This window comes from Mustela lutreola, chromosome 4, assembly GCF_030435805.1.
Source record: "Mustela lutreola isolate mMusLut2 chromosome 4, mMusLut2.pri, whole genome shotgun sequence".
NCBI lineage: Eukaryota > Metazoa > Chordata > Mammalia > Carnivora > Mustelidae > Mustela > Mustela lutreola.
The window spans coordinates 95356940-95379093 of record NC_081293.1 but is presented as its reverse complement, the minus strand read 5'-3'; the positions used below and the strand labels follow the sequence as shown (position 1 = coordinate 95379093).

Genomic DNA, 22154 nt, shown 5'->3' with positions numbered 1-22154 from the left:
ATTTTAACAATGTTTATTCTTCTGATCCATGAACGTGGGATGTTTTTTCATCTTTTTGTGTCTTCTTCAATTTCTTTCATGAGCGTTTTGTAGCTCTTAGAGTATAGATCCTTTACCTCTTTGGTTAGGTTTATTCCAAGGTATCCTATGATTCTTCATGCTAATGTAAATGGAATAGATTCTCCAATGTCTCTTTCTACAATTTCATTGTTAGTGTATAAGAAAGCAACTGATTTCTGTGCATTGACTTTGTATCCTGCCAAATTATTTGAATTGCTGGATGAGTTCTAATAATTTGGGAATGGAGACTTTTGGGTTTTCCACATATAATATGACATCATCTGCGAAGAGAGTTTGACCTCTTTGCCAACTTGAATACTTTTTATTTCTTTTTGTTGTCTGATTGCTGTTGCTAGGACTTCTAGTACTATGTTGAACAATAGTGGCAAGAGTGGGCATTCTTGTTGTGTTCCTGATCTCAATGAGAAAGCTCTTGGTTTTCCCCATGGAGAATGTTATTTGGAGTGGGGTTTTCATAGATGGAATTCATGGAATTGAAGAATATTCCCTCTATCCCTATATTCTTTTTTTTTTTTATATACCTTTTTTTTTATTTTAATTTTTTATTTTTTATAAACATATATTTTTATCCCCAGGGGTACAGGTCTGTGAATCACCAGGTTTACACACTTCACAGCACTCACCAAATCACATACCCTCCCCAATGTCCATAATCCCACCCCCTTCTCCCAAACCCCCCCCCCCCGGCAACCCTCAGTTTGTTTTGTGAGATTAAGAGTCACTTATGGTTTGTCTCCCTCCCAATCCCATCTTGTTTCATTTATTCTTCTTCTACCCACTTAAGCCTCCATGTTGCATCACCACTTCCTCATATCAGGGAGATCATATGATAGTTGTCTTTCTCTGCTTGACTTATTTCGCTAAGCATGATACGCTCTAGTTCCATCCATGTTGTCGCAAATGGCAAGATTTCATTTCTTTTGATGGCTACATAGTATTCCATTGTGTATATATACCACATCTTCTTGATCCATTCATCTGTTGATGGACATCTAGGTTCTTTCCATAGTTTGGCTATTGTGGACATTGCTGCTATAAACATTCGGGTGCATGTGCCCCTTTGGATCACTACATTTGTATCTTTAGGGTAAATACCCAATAGTGCAATTGCTGGGTCATAGGGCAGTTCTATTTTCAACATTTTGAGGAACCTCCATGCTGTTTTCCAGAGTGGCTGCACCAGCTTGCATTCCCACCAACAGTGTAGGAGGGTTCCCCTTTCTCCGCATCCTCGCCAGCATCTGTCATTTCCTGACTTGTTGATTTTAGCCATTCTGACTGGTGTGAGGTGATATCTCATTGTGGTTTTGATTTGTATTTCCCTGATGCCGAGTGATATGGAGCACTTTTTCATGTGTCTGTTCGCCATCTGGATGTCTTCTTTGCAGAAATGTCTGTTCATGTCCTCTGCCCATTTCTTGATTGGATTATTTGTTCTTTGGGTGTTGAGTTTGCTAAGTTCTTTATAGATTCTGGACACTAGTCCTTTATCTGATATGTCGTTTGCAAATATCTTCTCCCATTCTGTCAGTTGTCTTTTGATTTTGTTAACTGTTTCCTTTGCTGTGCAAAAGCTTTTGATCTTGATGAAATCCCAGTAGTTCATTTTTTCCCTTGCTTCCCTTGCCTTTTGCGTTGTTCCTAGGAAGATGTTACTGCGGCAGAGGTCGAAGAGGTTGCTGCCCGTGTTCTCCTCAAGGATTTTGATGGATTCCTTTCGTACATTGAGGTCCTTCATCCATTTTGAGTCTATTTTTGTGTGTGGTGTAAGGAAATGGTCCAATTTCATTTTTCCGCATGTGGCTGTCCAATTTTCCCAGCACCATTTATTGAAGAGGCTGTCTTTTTTTCCATTGGACATTCTTTCCTGCTTTGTCGAAGATTAGTTGACCATAGATTTGAGGGTCTATTTCTGGGCTCTCTATTCTGTTCCATTGATCTATGTGTCTGTTTTTGTGCCAGTACCATGCTGTCTTGATGATGACAGCTTTGTAATAGAGCTTGAAGTCCGGAATTGTGATGCCACCAACGTTGGCTTTCTTTTTCAATATCCCTTTGGCTATTCGAGGTCTTTTCTGGTTCCATATAAATTTTAGCATTATTTGTTCCATTCCTTTGAAAAAGATGGATGGTACTTTGATAGGAATTGCATTAAATGTGTAGATTGCTTTAGGTAGCATAGACATTTTCACAATATTTATTCTTCCAATCCAGGAGCATGGAACATTTTTCCATTTCTTTGTGTCTTCCTCAATTTCTTTCATGAGTACTTTATAGTTTTCTGAGTATAGATTCTGTGTCTCTTTGGTTAGGTTTATTCCTAGGTATCTTATGGTTTTGGATGCAATTGTAAATGGGATTGACTCCTTAATATCTCTTTCTTCTGTCTTGCTGTTGGTGTAGAGAAATGCAACTGATTTCTGTGCATTGATTTTATATCCTGACACTTTACTGAATTCCTGTATAAGTTCTAGCAGTTTTGGAGTGGAGTTTTTTTGGTTTTCCACATATAGTATCATATCATCTGCGAAGAGTGATAATTTGACTTCTTCTTTGCCGATTTGGATGCCTTTAATTTCCTTTTGTTGTCTGATTGCTGAGGCTAGGACCTCTAGTACGATGTTGAATAGCAGTGGTGATAATGGACATCCCTGCCGTGTTCCTGACCTTAGCGGAAAAGCTTTCAGTTTTTCTCCATTGAGAATGATATTTGTGGTGGGTTTTTCATAGATGGCTTTGATGATATTGCAGTCAATGTGATACAACACATCAATAAAAGAAAGAACAAGAACCATATGATACTCTCAATAGATGCTGAAAAAGCATTTGACAAAGTACAACATCCCTTCCTGATCAAAACTCTTCAAAGTGTAGGGATAGAGGGCACATACCTCAATATCATCAAAGCCATCTATCCCTATATTCTTGAAGAGTTTTAATCAGGAATAGATGCTGTTTTTGTCAAATGCTTTTTCTGCATCAGTTGAGAGGTTAATGTGGTTCTTCTCTCTTCTCTTATTTATGTGTCCTATCACATTGACTGGTTTGTGAATGTTGAGCCACACTTGTATTCCAGGGATAAATCCAACCTGGTCATAGTGGATAATCCTTTTCAGGTACTGTTGGATCCTATTAGCTAAGATCTTGTTGAGAATTTTGGCATCATATTCATCAGGGATGTTGTTCTGAAATTCTCCTTTTTGTTGACTGGTTTTGAGATCAAGGTAATGCTGGCGTTATGAAAAGAGTCTGGAGGTTTTCCTTCTGTTTCTATTTTTTTGAAACAGCTTTAGGAGAACTCAAATTATTTCTTTTTTGAATGTCTGGTAGAATTCCCCAGGGAATCCATCAGGCCCTGGACTCTTGTTTTTTGGGAGGTTTTTGATCACTGCTCTAATCTCATTACTAGTTATTGGTCTATTCAGGTTGTCATTTTCTTTCTGTTTCAGTCTTGGAATTTTATGGGTTACCAGGAATGTATCCATTTCATCTAGATTGCTTAACTTACTGGCATATAGCTGTTGATAATAATTTCTGATGAGTGTTTCTATTTCCTTGATGTTAGTCATGATCTCACCCCTTTCATTCATAATTTTATTAATTTTGGTCCCTTCTCTTTTTTTTTGGATTACTCTGGCCAGTGGTTTATTGATCTTATTGATTCTTTCAAAGAACCAGCTTCTAGTTTTGTTGATGTGTTCTACTGTATCTCTGGTTTCTAATTCATTGATTTCTGCTCTAATCTTAATTATTTCCCTTCTTGTTCCCTTCTTGTTCATAATTTATTTTTGATTCTCCAGCTCTTTAAATAGTGTGAAGAGAGTTTGTATATTCAGGTTTTTTTCTTCTTTTTCTTTCTTTCTTTCTTTTTTTTTTTTTTAGTGAGTCGTGTTTGGCTATGTATTTCCCCCTTAGGACCGTATTTGCCATATCCCATAGGTTTTGCAATGATGTGTCTTTGTTTCTTTGTTTTCATTGGTTTCCATGAATTGATTATGTTCTTCTTTTATTTTCTGGTTTACCAAAACATTCTTGAGCAGGATGGTCTTTAGCTTCCAAGAGCTATCTTCTAGTCCTTTCTCTCTCCCTTCACCCCCACTCAGGGATCCCAGTAATTCTGACATTGTAATGTTTCATGGTGTTCATTTATTTCTCTAATTCTGTTTTCATGGTTTTTAAGCTGTTTGTTTCAGGCCTCCTCCTGCTCCTTCTTTTCTATTTATCTTCTAGATTGCTAATACGTTCTTCTGCTTCATTTATCCTACCTGTTAGAGTATCTAGATTAGATTGTATCTCATTGATAGCATTTTTAATTTCTGTCAGATATGCTCTCACTTCTTCCCTTCATCTATGTTGCCATTAATAGTGTCTCCAGCCTGACTGTGGTCTACCCTGAAGTCTATCTCTGACATATTGCATGGATCCATATCCACTAGATCTACTGGAGAGGCCATTGTCTCTGGTTCTTTGTTGGGGTTTCCTCTTCCTCATCATTCTGTTGAGTTGTGGTTGAGAGGATGTACAGCTGAAAATATCAACTACTATCAGGGCAAGGTGCACCCCCTTGACTGATGATCCTCTGCCCCCATAGAGATCCAAATATGTGTAATTTACATATCTGACTGGTTTCATGGGTGTTGCCATGTTACTTTGTTATCTTTGTTTAAGCAGTCAATTATCTTTTAAGGAAATTTAAATAATAACTAAAGTCATATATTCTTACCTACATAGTTACTATTTCTCATTCCTTTGGCGCTTGTCATTTCCTTGTATAGATCCATATTTCCATCTAGTATCACTTATTGTGGCTGAATAATGTCCTTCATATTAGTTGTAGTATGGATCTGATGGCAGTGAATTCTTTTTTTTTGTCTGTGTATGAAAAAATAGTCATCTCATTGTTGTTTTCAAAAATATTTGCAAGGGGCACAGAATTCTAAGTTTCTTTCTCTCAGTACTTTAAGGATAGTGCCTCACCATCTTTTTGTTTGCATTATTCCTGGTGATAAATCTGCTATTAATCTCAGTCTTTTCCTCTGTGAAGTAATACATTCTTTTCCTCTGGCCATTTTTTTTGTTTTTTTAAAGGTTTATTTATTTATTTGACAGACAGAGATCACAAATAGGCAGAGAGGCAGGCAGGGAGAGAGGAAGGGAAGCAGGCTTCCTGCTGAGCAGAGAGCCCGATGTGGGGCTTGATCCCAGGACCCTGAGATCATGACCTGAGCTGAAGGCAGAGTCTTTAACCCACTGAGCCACCCAGGTGCCCCTTCTCTGGCCAATTTTAAGAATTTCTCTTTAACATGGGTTTTGAGAAAGGTAGTCATGTTGTGCCCAGGTGCACTCCCTGTGTCTCCCGCCTTCCTTCACCAGTGGTTGCCCTAAAGCTTTTGCTTTTCATGGTGAGTGGCAGGATTACAAAAAAGCAAGTCAACCATGCAAGCCTATTTCAAGCCTTTGCTTGCATGACACTTACTAACAACCATTGGCCAAAGAATGACAGATGGTCATCCCCAAGGCAAGGGATAAGGAAGTAAACGCCATCCTTTAGGAGGCCATGGCAAGTAGGCATAAAGATTATGGTCAAATGATATACCTGTACTGGAAGAAGTTCAGTATTTCAGACGTAAGCTTAGATGTTCCTAGTGGAAGACACTTCATGAAATATAGTATAGAAGATTATTATAATTGGTAGGATTTTCCCATTGGATATTTTCCCCCTTTGGTTTATACATCTAGTCTTTTTCTTAAGAGCACATTCTAGATCACCTCTTCTAGAATTTTTTTAAATATTTTATTTATTTATTTGACACAAAGAGATACAGAGTACAAGCAGGGTGAGCAAGAGGCAGGGGGAGAGCAAGAAGCAGATGCCCCACTGTGCAAGGAGCCGGAATGGGGCTCGATCCTAGGATCCTGGGTTCATGACCCAAGACAAAGGCAGACTCCCAACAGCCTGAGTCACCCAGGTGCCCTCACCTCTTCTAGACTTTTAATGGTAAAACAGTACTTAAGCTCTAGCTTACAAAAGCTTAAGAATGCTGGGACCATATCAGATCTATTCTGATGGCAACACAGGTAGAAGGAATGAGAGATTAGTTTTCTTTTATAATGTTAAGTGAAATTACATGTCACTGTGATTCAACATGTAATGACAGATTTGTCATTTTATAAGGGAATATTACATCACCAGGCAACTCCTTTTTTGTTCTTTTTGTAGTTCTACCCAACTACTCTTTGATATGAATGCCTTAAGGGTAACACTCAACAATTCAGGGTGCAAAACCAAATAGAATTTGAGTTTGAAGATGCCAACAGCACATTTTGAAGGCAGTCACACTGGTATTTTGGATATTTGAAGACGGTGGTTTTACACAGATATACTTAATTACCAATATAATTAATAACCATGTAGCTTCCATTTCCATTTAGAATATCTCCTATATAGTATATACAATGGATTCATTGTCTTTACTACTCACGGTATTCTTACTAGGTTGTATCACTCACATTTTATGCATGAAGAAATGGAGGCCCAAAGAAGGTGAACTAGAGGTACCTGGGTGGCTCAGTCAATTAAGCGTCTGCCTTCAGCTCAGGTCATGATCCCGGAGTCTTGGGATCGAGTCCTGCATCAGGCTTCCTGCTTAACCAGGAGCCTGCTTCTCTCTCTGTCCCTCTCCCCTACTTGCTCTCTCTCTCTCTGAAATAAATAAACAAAATATTAAAAAGAAAAAAAGAAAGAAAAGAAACTGAACTAATTGCCCAGAGAGACACAGCTAGCAAGTGGCAAAACTGGGTGTAAACCCAGATCCATCGCAAAGTCTAAGCATAGCTCCGTATAGTCTTTTCATCCCTGATGTCTAAATTCCCATCTGAAGTTCCTAAGGGGGATCCATTATGCTCATGGAGGATTAATGGACATATTTGGAGGGGTTAACATTTTATGAAGCATTTCCAGACTGTCAGGAGTTCCTCTGCAGATCCTCAGGGTTGCCTGTTTGAGAGATGGGGAACCAGGTCCTAGTAGCAGTCTGGAATAGCATCGGAGTCCAGGGCATCCAGCTGTTTCAGTCCTGCCTCAACTGCACTGCAGCCGAGGGAACCAGGACAGTAGCTAAGCTCATTTAGCCCGTTGTCCTCATCCCCAGATGGAGAAATGATGCCGCTACCGCAGAATTTTCTAAGGATTAGATGATGAAAGTGAAATGAATACATTTGAGCACTCTAGGAAGGTAATTCTTTGAAGGCAATAACAGTGTTCTGGGGTTGTTATCATTAGACGGCAGCAAAGTGTCCTAACCTGAGTTAATATTTATATGTATTAAGTTCTCAGAACAGTGTCTAGCACATTCAGAATGAATATTGGTGTTAACAGAATTTCACAAAAAATATGATTTGCATCAATATAAATGTTAGTGAAAAACAGAACTGATGCAGATTTGAATAGGGGCCAAAGGAATCTGTTGATAGTTTTGTGATTGTAATTATTAAAGAAACAGGGATATCAGAATAGCATTATCCTTGTGAAATTTTAAAAGTGTTTAAGAATAATTATGCTGCAAAATAGATAGCTCAAAACCTGTAGCATGATATCGAAACAGAATTTCTACTCCAGTGAGTATGGATACTAAAAAAAGTATTATCTTTTATATTTCAAAGTTTTACATACAGTTTTAAATTTTATGTCTGTGATTGATATTAATTACGCTTAATTTAGGCTGAGATTATGATAGAAGCATCATGAGACTGAGGCCCGTATGGGGCTTCTCACTCAGTGTGTAGTCTTCTTCTCTCCCTTCTCCTTCTGCCTCTCAACGTGTTCATGTGTGTGTACTTGCTCTCTCTCAAAGAAAACAAACAAACAAACAAACAAATAAGATCTTTCTCTGAACATCCTTATTCTTTTTTTTTTTTTAAAGATTTTATTTATTTATTTGAGAGAGAAAGGGAGAAGGAGAAGCAGGCCCCCCACTGAGCAGGGAGCCTGATGTGGGACTCCATCTCAGGACTTGAGATCATGACCTTAGCCAAAGGCAGACATTTAACTGACTGAGCCACCAGGTGCCTCTGAACATCCCTATTCTTACATGTGCTTTATTCATGATTGTGACCTTTCAATTACTAGGTAAAAGATGGTCAAAATTGAAGCTTATATCAAATATTAAACACATGTAACTTGATTCTGTGAAAACTGACCCAGTTCTATTCACCTTGGTAGTTTATGGAGACTTTATTTCAGCTCTACCCTTACTATGTAACTTGAGCCAGGGTTAGGCTAACTTCAAAGCCCATGTATTTTTTAATATCATGATAAGTGAACAAATATTAATGTTCACTATTGTAAATGTTTTGCTATTATCATAGCAGGACTCTTATCCTAGGTCTTATTTGTTTTACCTCTTTCTAAACCATGAATGTTATTTTCCAGCGACTGTTGGGAGACATGGTTCTTTCCCCATGTCTTCCCTTTCACCCTCCCTCCCTCATATACACAGTGGAGACCAACAGCATTATGGATGAAGAATGATCATACAATAATTAGATCAAGGGACAGGTCCCTCCAAGGGCATGAGGCAGGTGGATGTAGTCACAATAGACGGTGTCCCTTCCTTTTTACATACTGACTTCATAGGGGATATTATGGCGGTGGGCTACAGAATGGATCCAAGCCATCTGATCATCTGTAATTCTTGATCAGAGATTTCTGAACTAGCAAAGGGGAATCCTTGGATATTGGTGGCATCAGGATATACCTCTCAGACATTCTCTTCATTGGCTGGATTCAGACAGAAAGAGATCACAAGCAGGCAGAGAGGCAGGCAGAGAGAGAGAGGTGGAAGCAGGCTCCCTGCTGAGCCCAATGCAGGGCTTGATCCCAGAACCCTGCGTCATTGTGCTCATGAAGGGAAGTTAACTCTGGAAACTACCAGAGCCTGCTTTGGGGGTATTCAGTGGTGTTGAGGATCATACATGGATTATATCACAAAGTCTCACACTATTTTTTGTTTCATTTTAACAGAATGAAGTCCCTGAGGTAAAGAAAGAGGAGACATTGTTGGATCTGGACTTCGACCCTTTCAAGCCTGAGGTGGCCCCTCCAGGTTCTGCTGGAGTGACTCATTCCCCCATGTCGCAGGTATCTAGTGGCGGTTCTTGTGTTGGGGGTGCCATATCAGAACTTGAATAAGCTCTGTAAGGCAGCTGATGCCTGTCCAGGAGCCTCGCCTATTGCAAGTGACTATTTACTTTTCTTTGGAGTTGACAAACATAACCCAATGGGAAGGAAGGGTAGAAAAAGGACCTTATGCATAGTTCATTCCAAAGCTCCCCCCACAATTAGCATTCTCTGTACATAGAGCTGGGATAGCCATGCATTCCAGTTTGCCCAGGAATCCTCCATCTCCGAGTAATTGTCAGTATTATTGTCAGTATTAGTTTGCCCTCAGAGTGGTCAGCTTTGAATAGTACATTTTCTGGCTTCTCTAAATGAAGCTCTTTGGGCTCTGGGCTTAATCTTACTGTTTTCTCCACTTTCCTTCCTTATGTTTTGTAGACTAAAGCATGTTAGAAATAACATTGAAATTATGCCCCAACAGAAATGCTTTCCAGTCTTGGTAGTTTTGAACTCGATGATGTTGTCCCCCTCCACATTCCAGAAGCTTCCCTCATATGATCTTGACTATGACCAGAGTTGGCCTTGCTTATCCAGCTTGTCCTTGCTCAGCATTTCCTCACCCTCAACATTTCCCTACTTCCATAGTGATCGCCACAGTGTTCTCCAGCAGAGGGATCTTGGAGGTGGGCTTGGTAATGACTTCTGGATGATTCTTCAGCAGTAGACATCCTTTACAATTGCCTATGCTCATGAAAGGAGGTTAACTCAAAATTTGGCTAAACAGAAATTTTTTATATCCGTATTTTTGATGTGCTTAGAGGCTCACACTTAAATTTGGGCAAATCCAAAGATGCTAGAGTATATTTCAAATTAATTAATGAAGGTATATTAACAAACTAAATTTGAGAATTGAGACCTCACTCAATTTTTCAATCTTGAAGTCTTCTGATACCTTACAGTTAAACCATAATAACCTTAGTATAAACCTTGATAAATAAGCTTCTCCTAATCCATGCTTTATTCCATAATGTGACTGGGTTTTTAAAGGCCTCCCTGTTTTAATATAGGAACACTAAAAATCTGAGATGTTAATAAAGCAAATAATTAGTATGCAGATCAGATACTAGCCTTAAAGATATTTTGCAAAAATGGGTCTCTTAGATAAATGTTTGGGAAAATTCTATTAACTCCCTTTTAAAAGGAGAGTCATAATATGCATTGGAATAGTAAAGCTTCCAAGATGTTCTACAATTAAAAGAAAAAACTGTGTGGACATGTTTAACTTAGAGTTTCCCAAATTTGACCACAGAAATCTGTTTTTTTTTTTAAGATTTTATTTATTTATTTGACAGACAGGGATCACAAGTAGGCAGAGACACAGGCAGAGAGGAGGAAGCAGGCCCCCTGCCGAGCAGAGAGCCTGATGTGGGGCTCGATCCCAGGACCCTGAGATCATGACCTGAGCCGAAGGCAGAGGATTAACCCACTGAGCCACCCAGGCACCCCCAGAAATCTGTTTTAATGAAAGTTTATTAACAGTCATTGGAATGTACTCTAAGATATACTTTGGGAAATGCTAACATAATAATTGTCAGCAAGTTTTGAGGTTCTATGTTGGTGGCCAAGGAAAGCAGAAAATGAATGCACATCTCATTCAGAATACTTCCCTGTCAGAGCTTCTTTGTTGTGCAGAATTCATGGGCCTTCCTCTGCCATGCTCTCCAGCATTCACTGCTCTAGTGGCAGAAGGCAGGTTTCTGCAGTTAATGCTGTTGGGGTCAGTGGATGAGATGCCACAGCATTTCTGTCTTTGAGTTTGAATCGAGAGAGAAGTCTCTTTTGTATCAACTTATGATTAAATAAATCCACAGATCATAGAACCCTGTGTAGATTTAGAACAAAGATTCTTTCAGAATTAAAAAAAAAAAAAAAGACCCCAGTTAAACCTTCAAAAGTCTTTGGAAGAAAATGCATCATTGCAGTTAGGAAAAGCACTGCCCCTGGTCCCGGTGGCTCTAATTGAGTCAACTCATAGCAGCGTCATTCTGGGAGCGTCTCTAATCATATCTTCTTTTCACCAGGGACAGTCTTAGGCTGCAATAGCAAAAAGAACAGAGCCATTAGATTCTGCTGGCCTTTCTTCTCCTTCACTCAGAATAATCTCCCTTACCCATCACCTGACCCAGAGTTTTAAATGAATGTTCTCACTGCTAGCACAACACCTCACCTGTGATCTCCAGAGTGTCCACAGGAGTTAACACACCCTTTCATGATCCTGAGGACTGATAAACATGCTGTTCCACATTGCTGCCTTCCTTTGGAGAAAATACCAGTGCTGTCTGCGTTATGCAAGAATATAGAGTAGCTTCTAGGGGCTATGATTCTTAAGGGCCCTGGAAGCAAGAAGAACCAAATCATCTGTATAATCAGGGAGTACATATTAATTTCAGGAGTCCACATGCAAATAACTATGGCTTTCCCTGCAGCTGTTCCAATCTCCTTTCTTAGTCATTGACAGGTGGTAGCTAACCCAGAGACCTGCCATGCTGCACAGAGAAGCTGGGTGGCTGGGGCCGAACGGTCTGAGCAGACCCAGACTGGAGGATTGGTGGGTAGGGGGGTGGGCTCACTCAGAACCGCAGAGCCCACATTCTGTAGTGCAGAATCCTAATGAGACCTCTGTGACCCCATCTGGAAACTCCCAGATTCTTAGCGTACCAGGCTTTCTAATTTGCCACTCATTTAGTGATTCAAAACTAGTGCATAAACAAGATCTGTTCCAGTCACAAAAACAAAGGCAGAAAAGGATGTGGCTTTGGCAGCAGTTCTCAGTCACAAAGGAAATGAGAAAGAGAGGTCTCCTTCACTTTCCCAAACACGCGGCAGAAATCACTTGAGCCATTTGGATCCATTCCCCAGGATCAATGAGCTTGATAATTAAAATGCCAGCAGTAAGTCTAATTCATCCATATGTCTTAGGGAGCACCTGCTAATCTGCATGATTATCTCTTAGTTGAGCTGTGTTATCATCTAACTCAACGTATTGAAGAACTCTTTTTGTGGGGTTCATTTACCATCAAACTGATCATAATGCAACATTTTGAATATGGTGGTGGTAGGGGAAGGGGTAGTATTGGCAATGACTCAGATCTGCATGTCCCCAAAGATGTGAGAAACTCTAATATCTGGATACCTTGTACTTCATTTAACTGTGTGTGTGTGTATGGGGTTGTGTGTGTGCATGTGCGGGTATGCACACAAGTGCTAAAGTAAACCCATTCATCATGTTCCAGATACGGCTTTCAACTTGTAGAGCAAAAAGCAGATCGACTGGTTCTCTGGTGTCTAGTATGGTAGCCACAAGCCACTTTTCACTATCCAAATTCAAATTAAATAAAATTATGTAAAATTAAGATTCAGTTCTGTTACGCTGGTACATCTCAAGGGCCCGTAGCTACATGTGACTAGAGGCTGCCATGTTGGACAGCACAGACAGGGAGCATCAGCATCACCAGAGTTCTGTTGAACAGTGCTGTGCTCAGTGTTTCAGATGCTTTCCTTCAAGACATTTGGTCACTTAGTATTTTTTACATGTGTGGGATTTGCAGGCTAACCATATTTTTGTTTATCTCTTTTCAGACATTGCCCTGGGACCTATGGACGGTAAGAGTAATAAAAGCTTGTATTTTGATGTATCTGGATCCCCAGACATTTGGAAACCCTGTTATATATGTTATATTTATATAACCCTGTTATATTCACCTGTGGTGGGAAGAAGACCTAGACATTTCTAATGACAGTGTAGTGCCCTAGAGCAATCATCAGCTCCCTGATGGTTCCAAGCATTGCCAGCACCTGGAAACAATGGTGAGGAAAAGAGTGTCAGTGTGCCAGAGCCCTGGATAAGCAACAGTTTGGTGTTAGGCCCCTTTGTGCTTCTTCCTGTGGTTATCGGTGGCTACTGGAGGTGTTGTAGCAAAGACAGGGCACATTTTTTTGTTGATTTTAAATAGAACAGAAGAAATCATGGATGAGAAAATGTAAGGGGCAGGCTATCTGCACCGGGAACTTCTTTTTGTATTATTATGATAATGAAGCTTCCTCAATAAGAATTAGAGCTTTAGAGCCAGACAGACCTGGATTTGAGCCCAGACTCAACCTTTTATAACAATATGATTTTAAGCATTTATGGACTTGTCTTTCATCAGTCTCTGTATTTCTCATCTGTAAAATAAGGTTAAGGATGCCTATATAGAGGGTTGTGTGAGGATGAAGTAGATAGTATCTATAGAGTGCTTAGCCCCACATCCAGTAAAGATCAATAAAAGGTAGCCGTTACTAGTAATGGTGTGTATTCAGCTAATCTGATGGGTAAGGATGAGCACTTCCAGAAGTTAGAATTTGGGGAAAAGACGCGGAACAGAGCTTTGTGGTGGCAGCACCCATGTGGACTCAGAGGCTGACCACACCCATATGGAGACTCACATCACTCACGGGCGGGGCATTTGCCCTGTTTTGGAAAAGCTCTGGTCACATGGTCTTCAGAACTCAACTATTGAGTTTCATGATAACTTCTTTTTTAGTGAGACAGCAACAGGAAAGTTTTCTAGATCTAGCTATTCATGGGCCTAATCTTCTAAAGTGACATTGCTACTCTTGTAGCAGGGAGCAGAACACAAAGATGACTGCTCCCTTCCCTTCCATAGGAGTGTGTTTATACTGCACTACTTAGGATCCTTGAAGCATCATGGAAGGCTCTTGAGAGAACACCTAAAAAATGTTGATTGAAAACATCTTTTATAGTGAGATGGCTTTGCTTGTGTAATCATAAAAAGGGATACATAGATATTTAAATTCTAGCCACATTTGAATTCTGTGTTAATGGTCTTCATGATCAAGAGGACATTGCTAATGTTTTGTTATTCCATTATTTCATATCTTTAGCTGAGGTTATAATACACTTGTTCCTAGCTAGGAATGGTATGGTGAGAAAGGAGGTATCATCTAGAAGGATCATGGGTCCTTTCAGAGGACAAAACTGCTAAGAATAGTAGCAGGGAGCAAAGCTCTAGCTCCCTATACATAAATGCTGTTTCTTGATCCTCTCAGTCTCTCCATGTTGCTCGTTTGTGTGCAGATAATGCTTCTAGTCTGGGGGCGGGGTGGGGGAGAACATGGGGGAGTGGGGAGTACCAGATCATCCTCCATATAAACACTACCTCAGAGGCAGAAGCAAGAATGGGGTGAGTTTGGTAAAGATTTATTCTGATATTGTGTCAGAGCACATGATGTTGTGTACTTTTGTGGCTGCTGGGGCTTGGTCTTATTCTGGTGTTCTCGGGTTTGCTTATTTATTTGAAACTTTGCATTTCAAAGTCTGCTAAATCAGGAGTCTTATAATAGCCCTAAAACATTTTTGTTAACTAGAAAATGAGAGAGGCTTTCTTCATGTTTCAACTGTGTGGTCTTAAGCAGTATTGGCACAAAACTCATTCCAATCACAAAACAAGTTGTGAAATTTAATCTCAAACCAGTAGAAGCTGCAACTTTCAGGAGAGTATTGACTCTGGACAGCATGGGATTTTAATGTGCCAGAGAATTTGCTTCTTTTGACCCATTATTATTATTATTATTATTGATTATCTTTTTTTTTTTTTAACTCATACAGACAAGCACTGATTTGGTACAGCCGGTAGGTAAATATCCAGAACATTCTGGATTTTTAAAAATATTTAATGTGTATTATATAATGAATATTACCTACAATGAACTTTTTTTTTTTTTCCTCATGGCATTGCTAATCGCAGACTTAACCTTAAGACAGTTAATTTAAATACTCTAGCTTTGTTTAACTGATACTACTCTACTGAAGAGCTTTGCGTTTCTCATCAATTCTTACCATGATCTGTTTCATCTTTTGTTTTTTTTTTTTTCCTTTGCTATTCTGCATACTCTAAAGACTGACTCTTCAAAAAGTCTCTCCCTGTGTAACCTGATCATGGAGGAAACTCCAGACAGTGGGTTGGCCGAAGAAATTCAAAGATCTCAAATTGACCTAGGTGCATTTATTTGGGGCCCTAATGGTAGCACAGAGAGTGTCAGCCAGGCAATTACCCAAGGTGGGTCTCAAGAAGGCTCTTTATGTCTCTCTGAAGCAGAGCAAGACATGGGATTATCCACTGGAATTGCTTCTTCTGCTGACTGGCACACTGTAGCTGAACAGGGTGAGCATATCATGGGGCCAGCCCCTCTGTGTGGAAATGAGCACCTGTACCCAAAGCCTGTGCCTGAGGCTGAATTTGTCACAGTGGCCTCTACGGAGATGGAGCAGCCTCATGACTTACCAGCTTCAGAGATGGCAGCCACAGAAACTGGTGGCCTGGTTAAAGAAAATCAAGAAGATGTTAAACAGTCAGAAGAAAAAGAAGAGAAAAAGAAGATAGAAGATTCTATGTGGGCAGGTGTGGAGACATGTGAAAAGGTAGACACTAGAGTTATTGATACCAAGGCACTAGAAGGTACAGAGGAGTTTGAGGAGAAAGCGTGTGAAAGTACAAGAGACAGGCTAGTAGGTCTTCTTAAGACACTGGGAAAGCAAAACCAGGAGGCCACAGCAGTTAGTGAAGAGGAAATGAAGAAAGATCTAAGAATTGGTTGTAAGGAAATTGAAAAGGCCAATGAAAAATATTTTGATAAGACTGATGTATTAGAAGAAGACCTAGAAAGAGTAGATACAGCAGCTAAATTTAGGGACAGAAGCCAAGGGCTAGATGAGGGGAATCAAGTAGTAATTCATAATTGTGAAATTATAGAGGGATCTGGAGCTAATCCCACCCATCACACAGATATTTTTAATCTGCATTTCCAGACTGATTCTGTATCTAATAGTGAAAATGAAAGCCCTGAGGGATGTGGTTTAGTTAGAAAAGACATAAGGAAAAATTTAATAGACTCTTCTAACCAGGATATTCAACATAAGGCTATGTTACATACTCCTAGGGTTGACAGGAATGAAAATCAGGCTGTTGTTTCATCATTAAAACATCAAGTGGCAGCTCATTCTAGGACAGAGTTTAATTATTCTCTGGAAAATAATGCAAACAGGAGAGATTGGTGTTTGCATAAGGCAGAAGACTCAATAATAGAGGGTTCTGAAAGTACAGCAACTGGGAACTGCAGCCATACCCTTAACTTGCCAACGATTGTAAAAACAGACTCTTGGGCAACATATCCAGGTCAAATCTGGCAGCTGAGCTTGGATCCAGCAGTGAATAATATGGATATATTAGAATTCTCTGGTATACCAGATGGCCAAGCCAGTTGGCTTGATCCTATTAACCACTGGCCTATCAGAGATACAGAAGTTTTAGATAATTGCTGGGAGCATTTTGATACAGTTGAAGGCAAGTTGGACTTAGCAGTGGATTTATGTGGGGAGCAAGCCATTGCTAACTGCTGGGAACAAAGTCGAGAGATAGCTAGACCCTTCATTCTGGGAACCTCCCACAATGTTAGCACCGAGAATTCTGCTAGTCCCCAAGACAGTGACATCAGCAACTCAGATTTATCTGAAGATGAAATTGCTAACCAGAGATATGGATTGTTGTACCAAGAAATAGAGCCTGATAAAGAAGAGGTACTTACCCCACTATGTAGTATAGACTAGCCAAAGACTTCTGTAGGTTCTGTTTTCCTAATGTTTCCCACCTACTTCATTATCCATCCATCACTGTCTTCTCTGAGGCTTGCCTCATCTCCTTGAAATCTGTGCAGACCAAACACAAATAGGTTGACAAAAAACAAAAGAACAAAAAACCAATTACAAAAGCAGGATCTTTGTGTTGGGAACTAATGAGTCTATTTTACCATCCCATTTATTGTTTATTCTATTTTCACTTTTACTGTTCAAACACTAAAAACAACTAAAAATATGTAGAACAGACTAATCTTCCTAGAGTGATTCTACAACAGTAAGAGCACATGATATGTTTCTACCCAGGTCCCCTGAAACTATAGACTCTCATAATAGCTTTCGATCCAAATGATGTATTAGAGAAATACTGAAGATACTTCTGGATTCTATCAGTGGCCTAAAAAAGGATCTACTTAACCCTTCGTGGCTTTTCTCTGGAATCATCTTCATCTCCATTGTGAAAGTGGACTTTGGTTAACACTGAGCCACACGCCAGTAAATATTATTATTTGTAAAAATAATCTTTTGTCAGCCTATTTAAAATAATACTGTATGGCCTTTTACATTTCCTAAACACTTTCATGCACAGCAACCTTTTGTATTATTTTAAAACATGTAGTAGTCTTCACTTTCCAACTTGTCTGGTGGACATTTACTGATCCCACAAAAACGATAAAACATAACATACTTTGATTTTCTTTCCTGTTTAGGCTTCTGGTAGTACATTTAATGGATTCACCCAGGTAAGAGATCGATTCGCTGGCACATTCTGTCTGCTGAAAATGATACAAATTGTTAAAATATGGACCTCAGTGTCACTAGAAGAGCGTGATGTTGAAGCATGTCAGTGCAAAACTTGACCCTATGACTTCCAATTTCAGTAATGGAAACAGTAATAGTGGCAACGTTGTAGGATTGTTGTGAAGAGTCAGTGAGTCATGCTTGCGGAGCACTTTGCCTAGTAGCACCTACTAAGTGCTTCCCAGCTGTAGTAGCTATTAAAATTGTTAGCTCTGTCGTGGAATAAGGCTGATTCCTCTACTAGAAATGAGAAGTTCTCCTGACTTGAGAGAGCCACTAGATTCAGCTGTTGGAAGAAAGGAGGTGGGATTGTTTTGAACCAATGAGATGGGTCCTTAGAAAGTAGAAATGGTTTTTAGGATCCTCCTTATTCAGATTAATATAAGAGCCCTACTACTTTGAACCTTACCTCTTCAGTCATTCTTCAAGCAGGAGCTCTTTGAGGTTCAGAAGCCACAGATTGGCTCTGATCAAGAAGGCAGAATTTCCCTTGGGTGTCTGTGGAAGAGGAGCCACAAGATGGACTGTCCCATCATTCTGTATGACCCAACAGATAGACAGTTGTAACCCACGCAAGTGTAGACCACACAGCTCTTGGAGTAAGTTCTGAAAACCTCTTCAAGGGAGACTTAAGACAGGCTTGTCTGTGATGAATGTTTTATCGTAAAATTAGAGATGAACAATTTCTAATTTTAATGTTAAGAATTTCTCTATTTAAAAGTTTGACTGCTTTCGCCCCATGTTACCTGTAAAATGATAAAGACCGCCCATACCCGAATCCAAATACAGGTACACACAACCATGGAGGGAGAAGATAATGCATCTCTTTAGTCTGCATAAAACTCATTGGAAAAGTCAGGTTATAAGAATTGTTACTTACTTCCCATTTTTTTTAAAATGGTATGTTTATCCATTATAAATGTACCTTCTGTAAAGAGTAACAAAATTATATAAGAGCATTTTATAGAAAAAGTTCAGGGGGAGGAGTCAAGATGGCGGAGAAGTAGCAAGCTGAGACTGCTTCAGCTAGCCGGAGATCAGCTAGATAGCTTATCTAAAGATTGCAAACACCTGAAAATCCATCGGCAGATCGAAGAGAAGAAGAACAGCAATTCTGGAAACAGAAAAACAACCACTTTCTGAAAGGTAGGACCGGCAGAGAAGTGAATCCAAAGCGACGGGAAGATAGACCCCGGGGGGAGGGGCCGGCTCCCGGCCAGCGGCGGAGCAACCGCGCACAAAATCAGGACTTTTAAAAGTCTGTTCCGCTGAGGGACATCGCTCCAGAGGCTAAACCGGGGCGAAGCCCACGCGGGGTCAGCGTGGCCTCAGGTCCCGCAGGGTCACAGAAGGATCAGGGGTGTCTGAGTGTCGCAGAGCTTGCGGGTATTGGAACGGGAAAGCCGGCTACAGAGACAGAGCTGACAGTAAGCTCGCAGCTCGGTGTTACCTTGAACCGGTCGCAGGCTCGGTGAGCTCGGAGCGCGGCCGGAGGTCAGGCAGACAGTAGTAACTGGGCGCTGTTCTCTGAGGGCGCACTGAGGAGTGGGGCCCTGGGCTCTCGGCTCCTCCGGGCCGGAGACCAGGAGGCCGCCATTTGTATTCCCGTCCTCTGGAACTCTACGGAAAGCGCTCAGGGAACAAAAGCTCCTGAAAGCAAACCCGAGCGGATTACTCACCCCGGCCCCGGGTAAGGGCGGTGTAATTCCGCCTGGGGCAAAGACACTTGAGAATCACTACACCAGGCCCCTCCCCCAGAAGATCAACAAGAAATCCAGCCGAGACCAAGTTCACCTACCAAGGAGTGCGGTTTCAATACCAAGGAGAGCAGCAGAATTCCAGAGGAGGAGAAAGCCAAGCACGGAACTCATGGCTTTTTTCCTGTGATTTTTTTTTTAGTCTTGCAGTTAATTTAATTTTTTCTTTTTCATTTTTTTTTTTTTCTCGCCTTCGGGTAAAAATTTTTTTTTTTAACTGTTACCTTTTTCTTTTTTAACGATTTTTTACTAGTTTATCTAATATATATATATATATATTTTACTTTTTTCTTAGGTGTTTTCTTTTTTTAAAAATTCTTTTCTTTTCTTTTTTTTTTCTTTTTCTTTTCTTTTTGTTTCTTTCTTTCTTTCTTCCTTTTTGAACCTCTTTTTATCCCCTTTCTCCCCACTCACGATTTTGGATCTCTTCTAATTTGGTTAAAGCATATTTTCCTGGGGTTGTTGCCACCCTTTTAGTATTTTCCTTGCCCCTTCATTTACTCTTATCTGGACAAAATGAAAAGACGTAAAAATTCAACACAAAAAAAAGAACAAGAGGCAGTACCGAAGGCTAGGGACCTAATCAATACAGACATCGGTAATATGTCAGATCTAGAGTTCAGAATGACAATTCTCAAGGTTCTAGCCGGGCTCGAAAAAGGCATGGAAGATATTAGAGAAACCCTCTCGAGAGATATAAAAGCCCTTTCTGGAGAAATAAAAGAACTAAAATCTAACCAAGGTGAAATCAAAAAAGCTATTAATGAGGTGCAATAAAAAATGGAGGCTCTAACTGCTAGGATAAATGAGGCAGAAGAAAGAATTAGTGATATAGAAGACCAAATGACAGAGAATAAAGAAGCTGAGCAAAAGAGGGACAAACAGCTACTGGACCACGAGGGGAGAATTCGAGAGATAAGTGACACCATAAGACGAAACAACATTAGAATAATTGGGATTCCAGAAGAAGAAGAAAGTGAGAGGGGAGCAGAAGGTATACTGGAGAGAATTATTGGGGAGAATTTCCCCAATATGGCAAAGGGAACGAGCATCAAAATTCAGGAGGTTCAGAGAACGCCCCTCAAAATCTATAAGAATAGGCCCACACCCCGTCACCTAATAGTAAAATTTACAAGTCTCAATGACAAAGAGAAAATCCTGAAAGCAGCCCGGGAAAAGAAGTCTGTAACATACAATGGTAAAAATATTAGATTGGCAGCTGACTTATCCACAGAGACCTGGCAGGCCAGAAAGAGCTGGCATGATATTTTCAGAGCACTAAATGAGAAAAACATGCAGCCAAGAATACTATATCCAGCTAGGCTATCATTGAAAATAGAAGGAGAGATTAAAAGCTTCCAGGACAAACAACAACTGAAAGAATTTGCAAATACCAAACCAGCTCTACAGGAAATATTGAAAGGGGTCCTCTAAGCAAAGAGAGAGCCTACAAGTGGTAGATCAGAAAGAAACAGAGACCATATACAGTAACAGTCACCTTACAGGCAATACAATGGCACTAAATTCATATCTCTCAATAGTTACCCTGAATGTGAATGGGCTAAATGCCCCTGTCAAAAGACACAGGGTATCAGAATGGATAAAAAAACAAAACCCATCTATATGTTGCCTCCAAGAAACACATTTTAAGCCCGAAGACACCTCCAGATTTAAAGTGAGGGGGTGGAAAAGAATTTACCATGCTAATGGACATCAGAAGAAAGCAGGAGTGGCAATCCTTATATCAGATCAATTAGATTTTAAGCCAAAGACTATAATAAGAGATGAGGAAGGACACTATATCATACTCAAAGGGTCTGTCCAACAAGAAGATTTAACAATTTTAAATATCTATGCCCCCAATGTGGGAGCAGCCAACTATATAAACCAATTAATAACAAAATCAAAGAAACACATCAACAATAATACAATGATAGTAGGGGACTTTAACACTCCCCTCACTGAAATGGACAGGTCATCCAAGCAAAAGATCAGCAAGGAAATAAAGGCCTTAAATGACACACTGGACCAGATGGACATCACAGATATATTCAGAACATTTCATCCCAAAGCAACAGAATACACATTCTTCTCTAGTGCACATGGAACATTCTCCAGAATAGATCACATCCTCGGTCCTAAATCAGGACTCAACCGGTATCAAAAGATTGGGATCATTCCCTGCATATTTTCAGACCACAATGCTCTAAAGCTAGAACTCAACCACAAAAGGAAGTTTGGAAAGAACCCAAATACATGGAGACTAAACAGTATCCTTCTAAAGAATGAATGGGTCAACCGGGAAATTAAAGAAGAATTGAAAAAAATCATGGAAACAAATGATAATGAAAATACAACGGTTCAAAATCTGTGGGACACAACAAAGGCAGTCGTGAGAGGAAAATATATAGCGGTACAAGCCTTTCTCAAGAAACAAGAAAGGTCTCAGGTACACAACCTAACCCTACACCTAAAGGAGCTGGAGAAAGAACAAGAAAGAAACCCTAAGCCCAGCAGGAGAAGAGAAATCATAAAGATCAGAGCAGAAATCAATGAAATAGAAACCAAAAAAACAATAGAACAAATCAACGAAACTAGGAGCTGGTTCTTTGAAAGAATTAATAAAATTGATAAACCCCTGGCCCGACTTATCAAAAAGAAAAGAGAAAGGACCCAAATAAATAAAATCATGAATGAAAGAGGA

The 22154-nt window shown here is 39.9% G+C and overlaps 1 protein-coding gene across 2 annotated transcripts in view; it reads left to right on the top strand.

Annotated features, from left to right (window-relative positions):
* Positions 1 to 22154, top strand: part of AMPH (amphiphysin) — a 263695-nt gene that overhangs the window by 196583 nt on the left and 44958 nt on the right. For both annotated transcript variants that reach the window (XM_059170541.1, XM_059170540.1), the window contains exons 12-15: positions 9104 to 9220; positions 12839 to 12862; positions 14868 to 14891; positions 17603 to 17635. In XM_059170541.1, coding sequence (XP_059026524.1) covers positions 9104 to 9220; positions 12839 to 12862; positions 14868 to 14891; positions 17603 to 17635 — 198 coding nt within the window. The remainder of the gene's footprint in view (positions 1 to 9103; positions 9221 to 12838; positions 12863 to 14867; positions 14892 to 17602; positions 17636 to 22154) is intronic.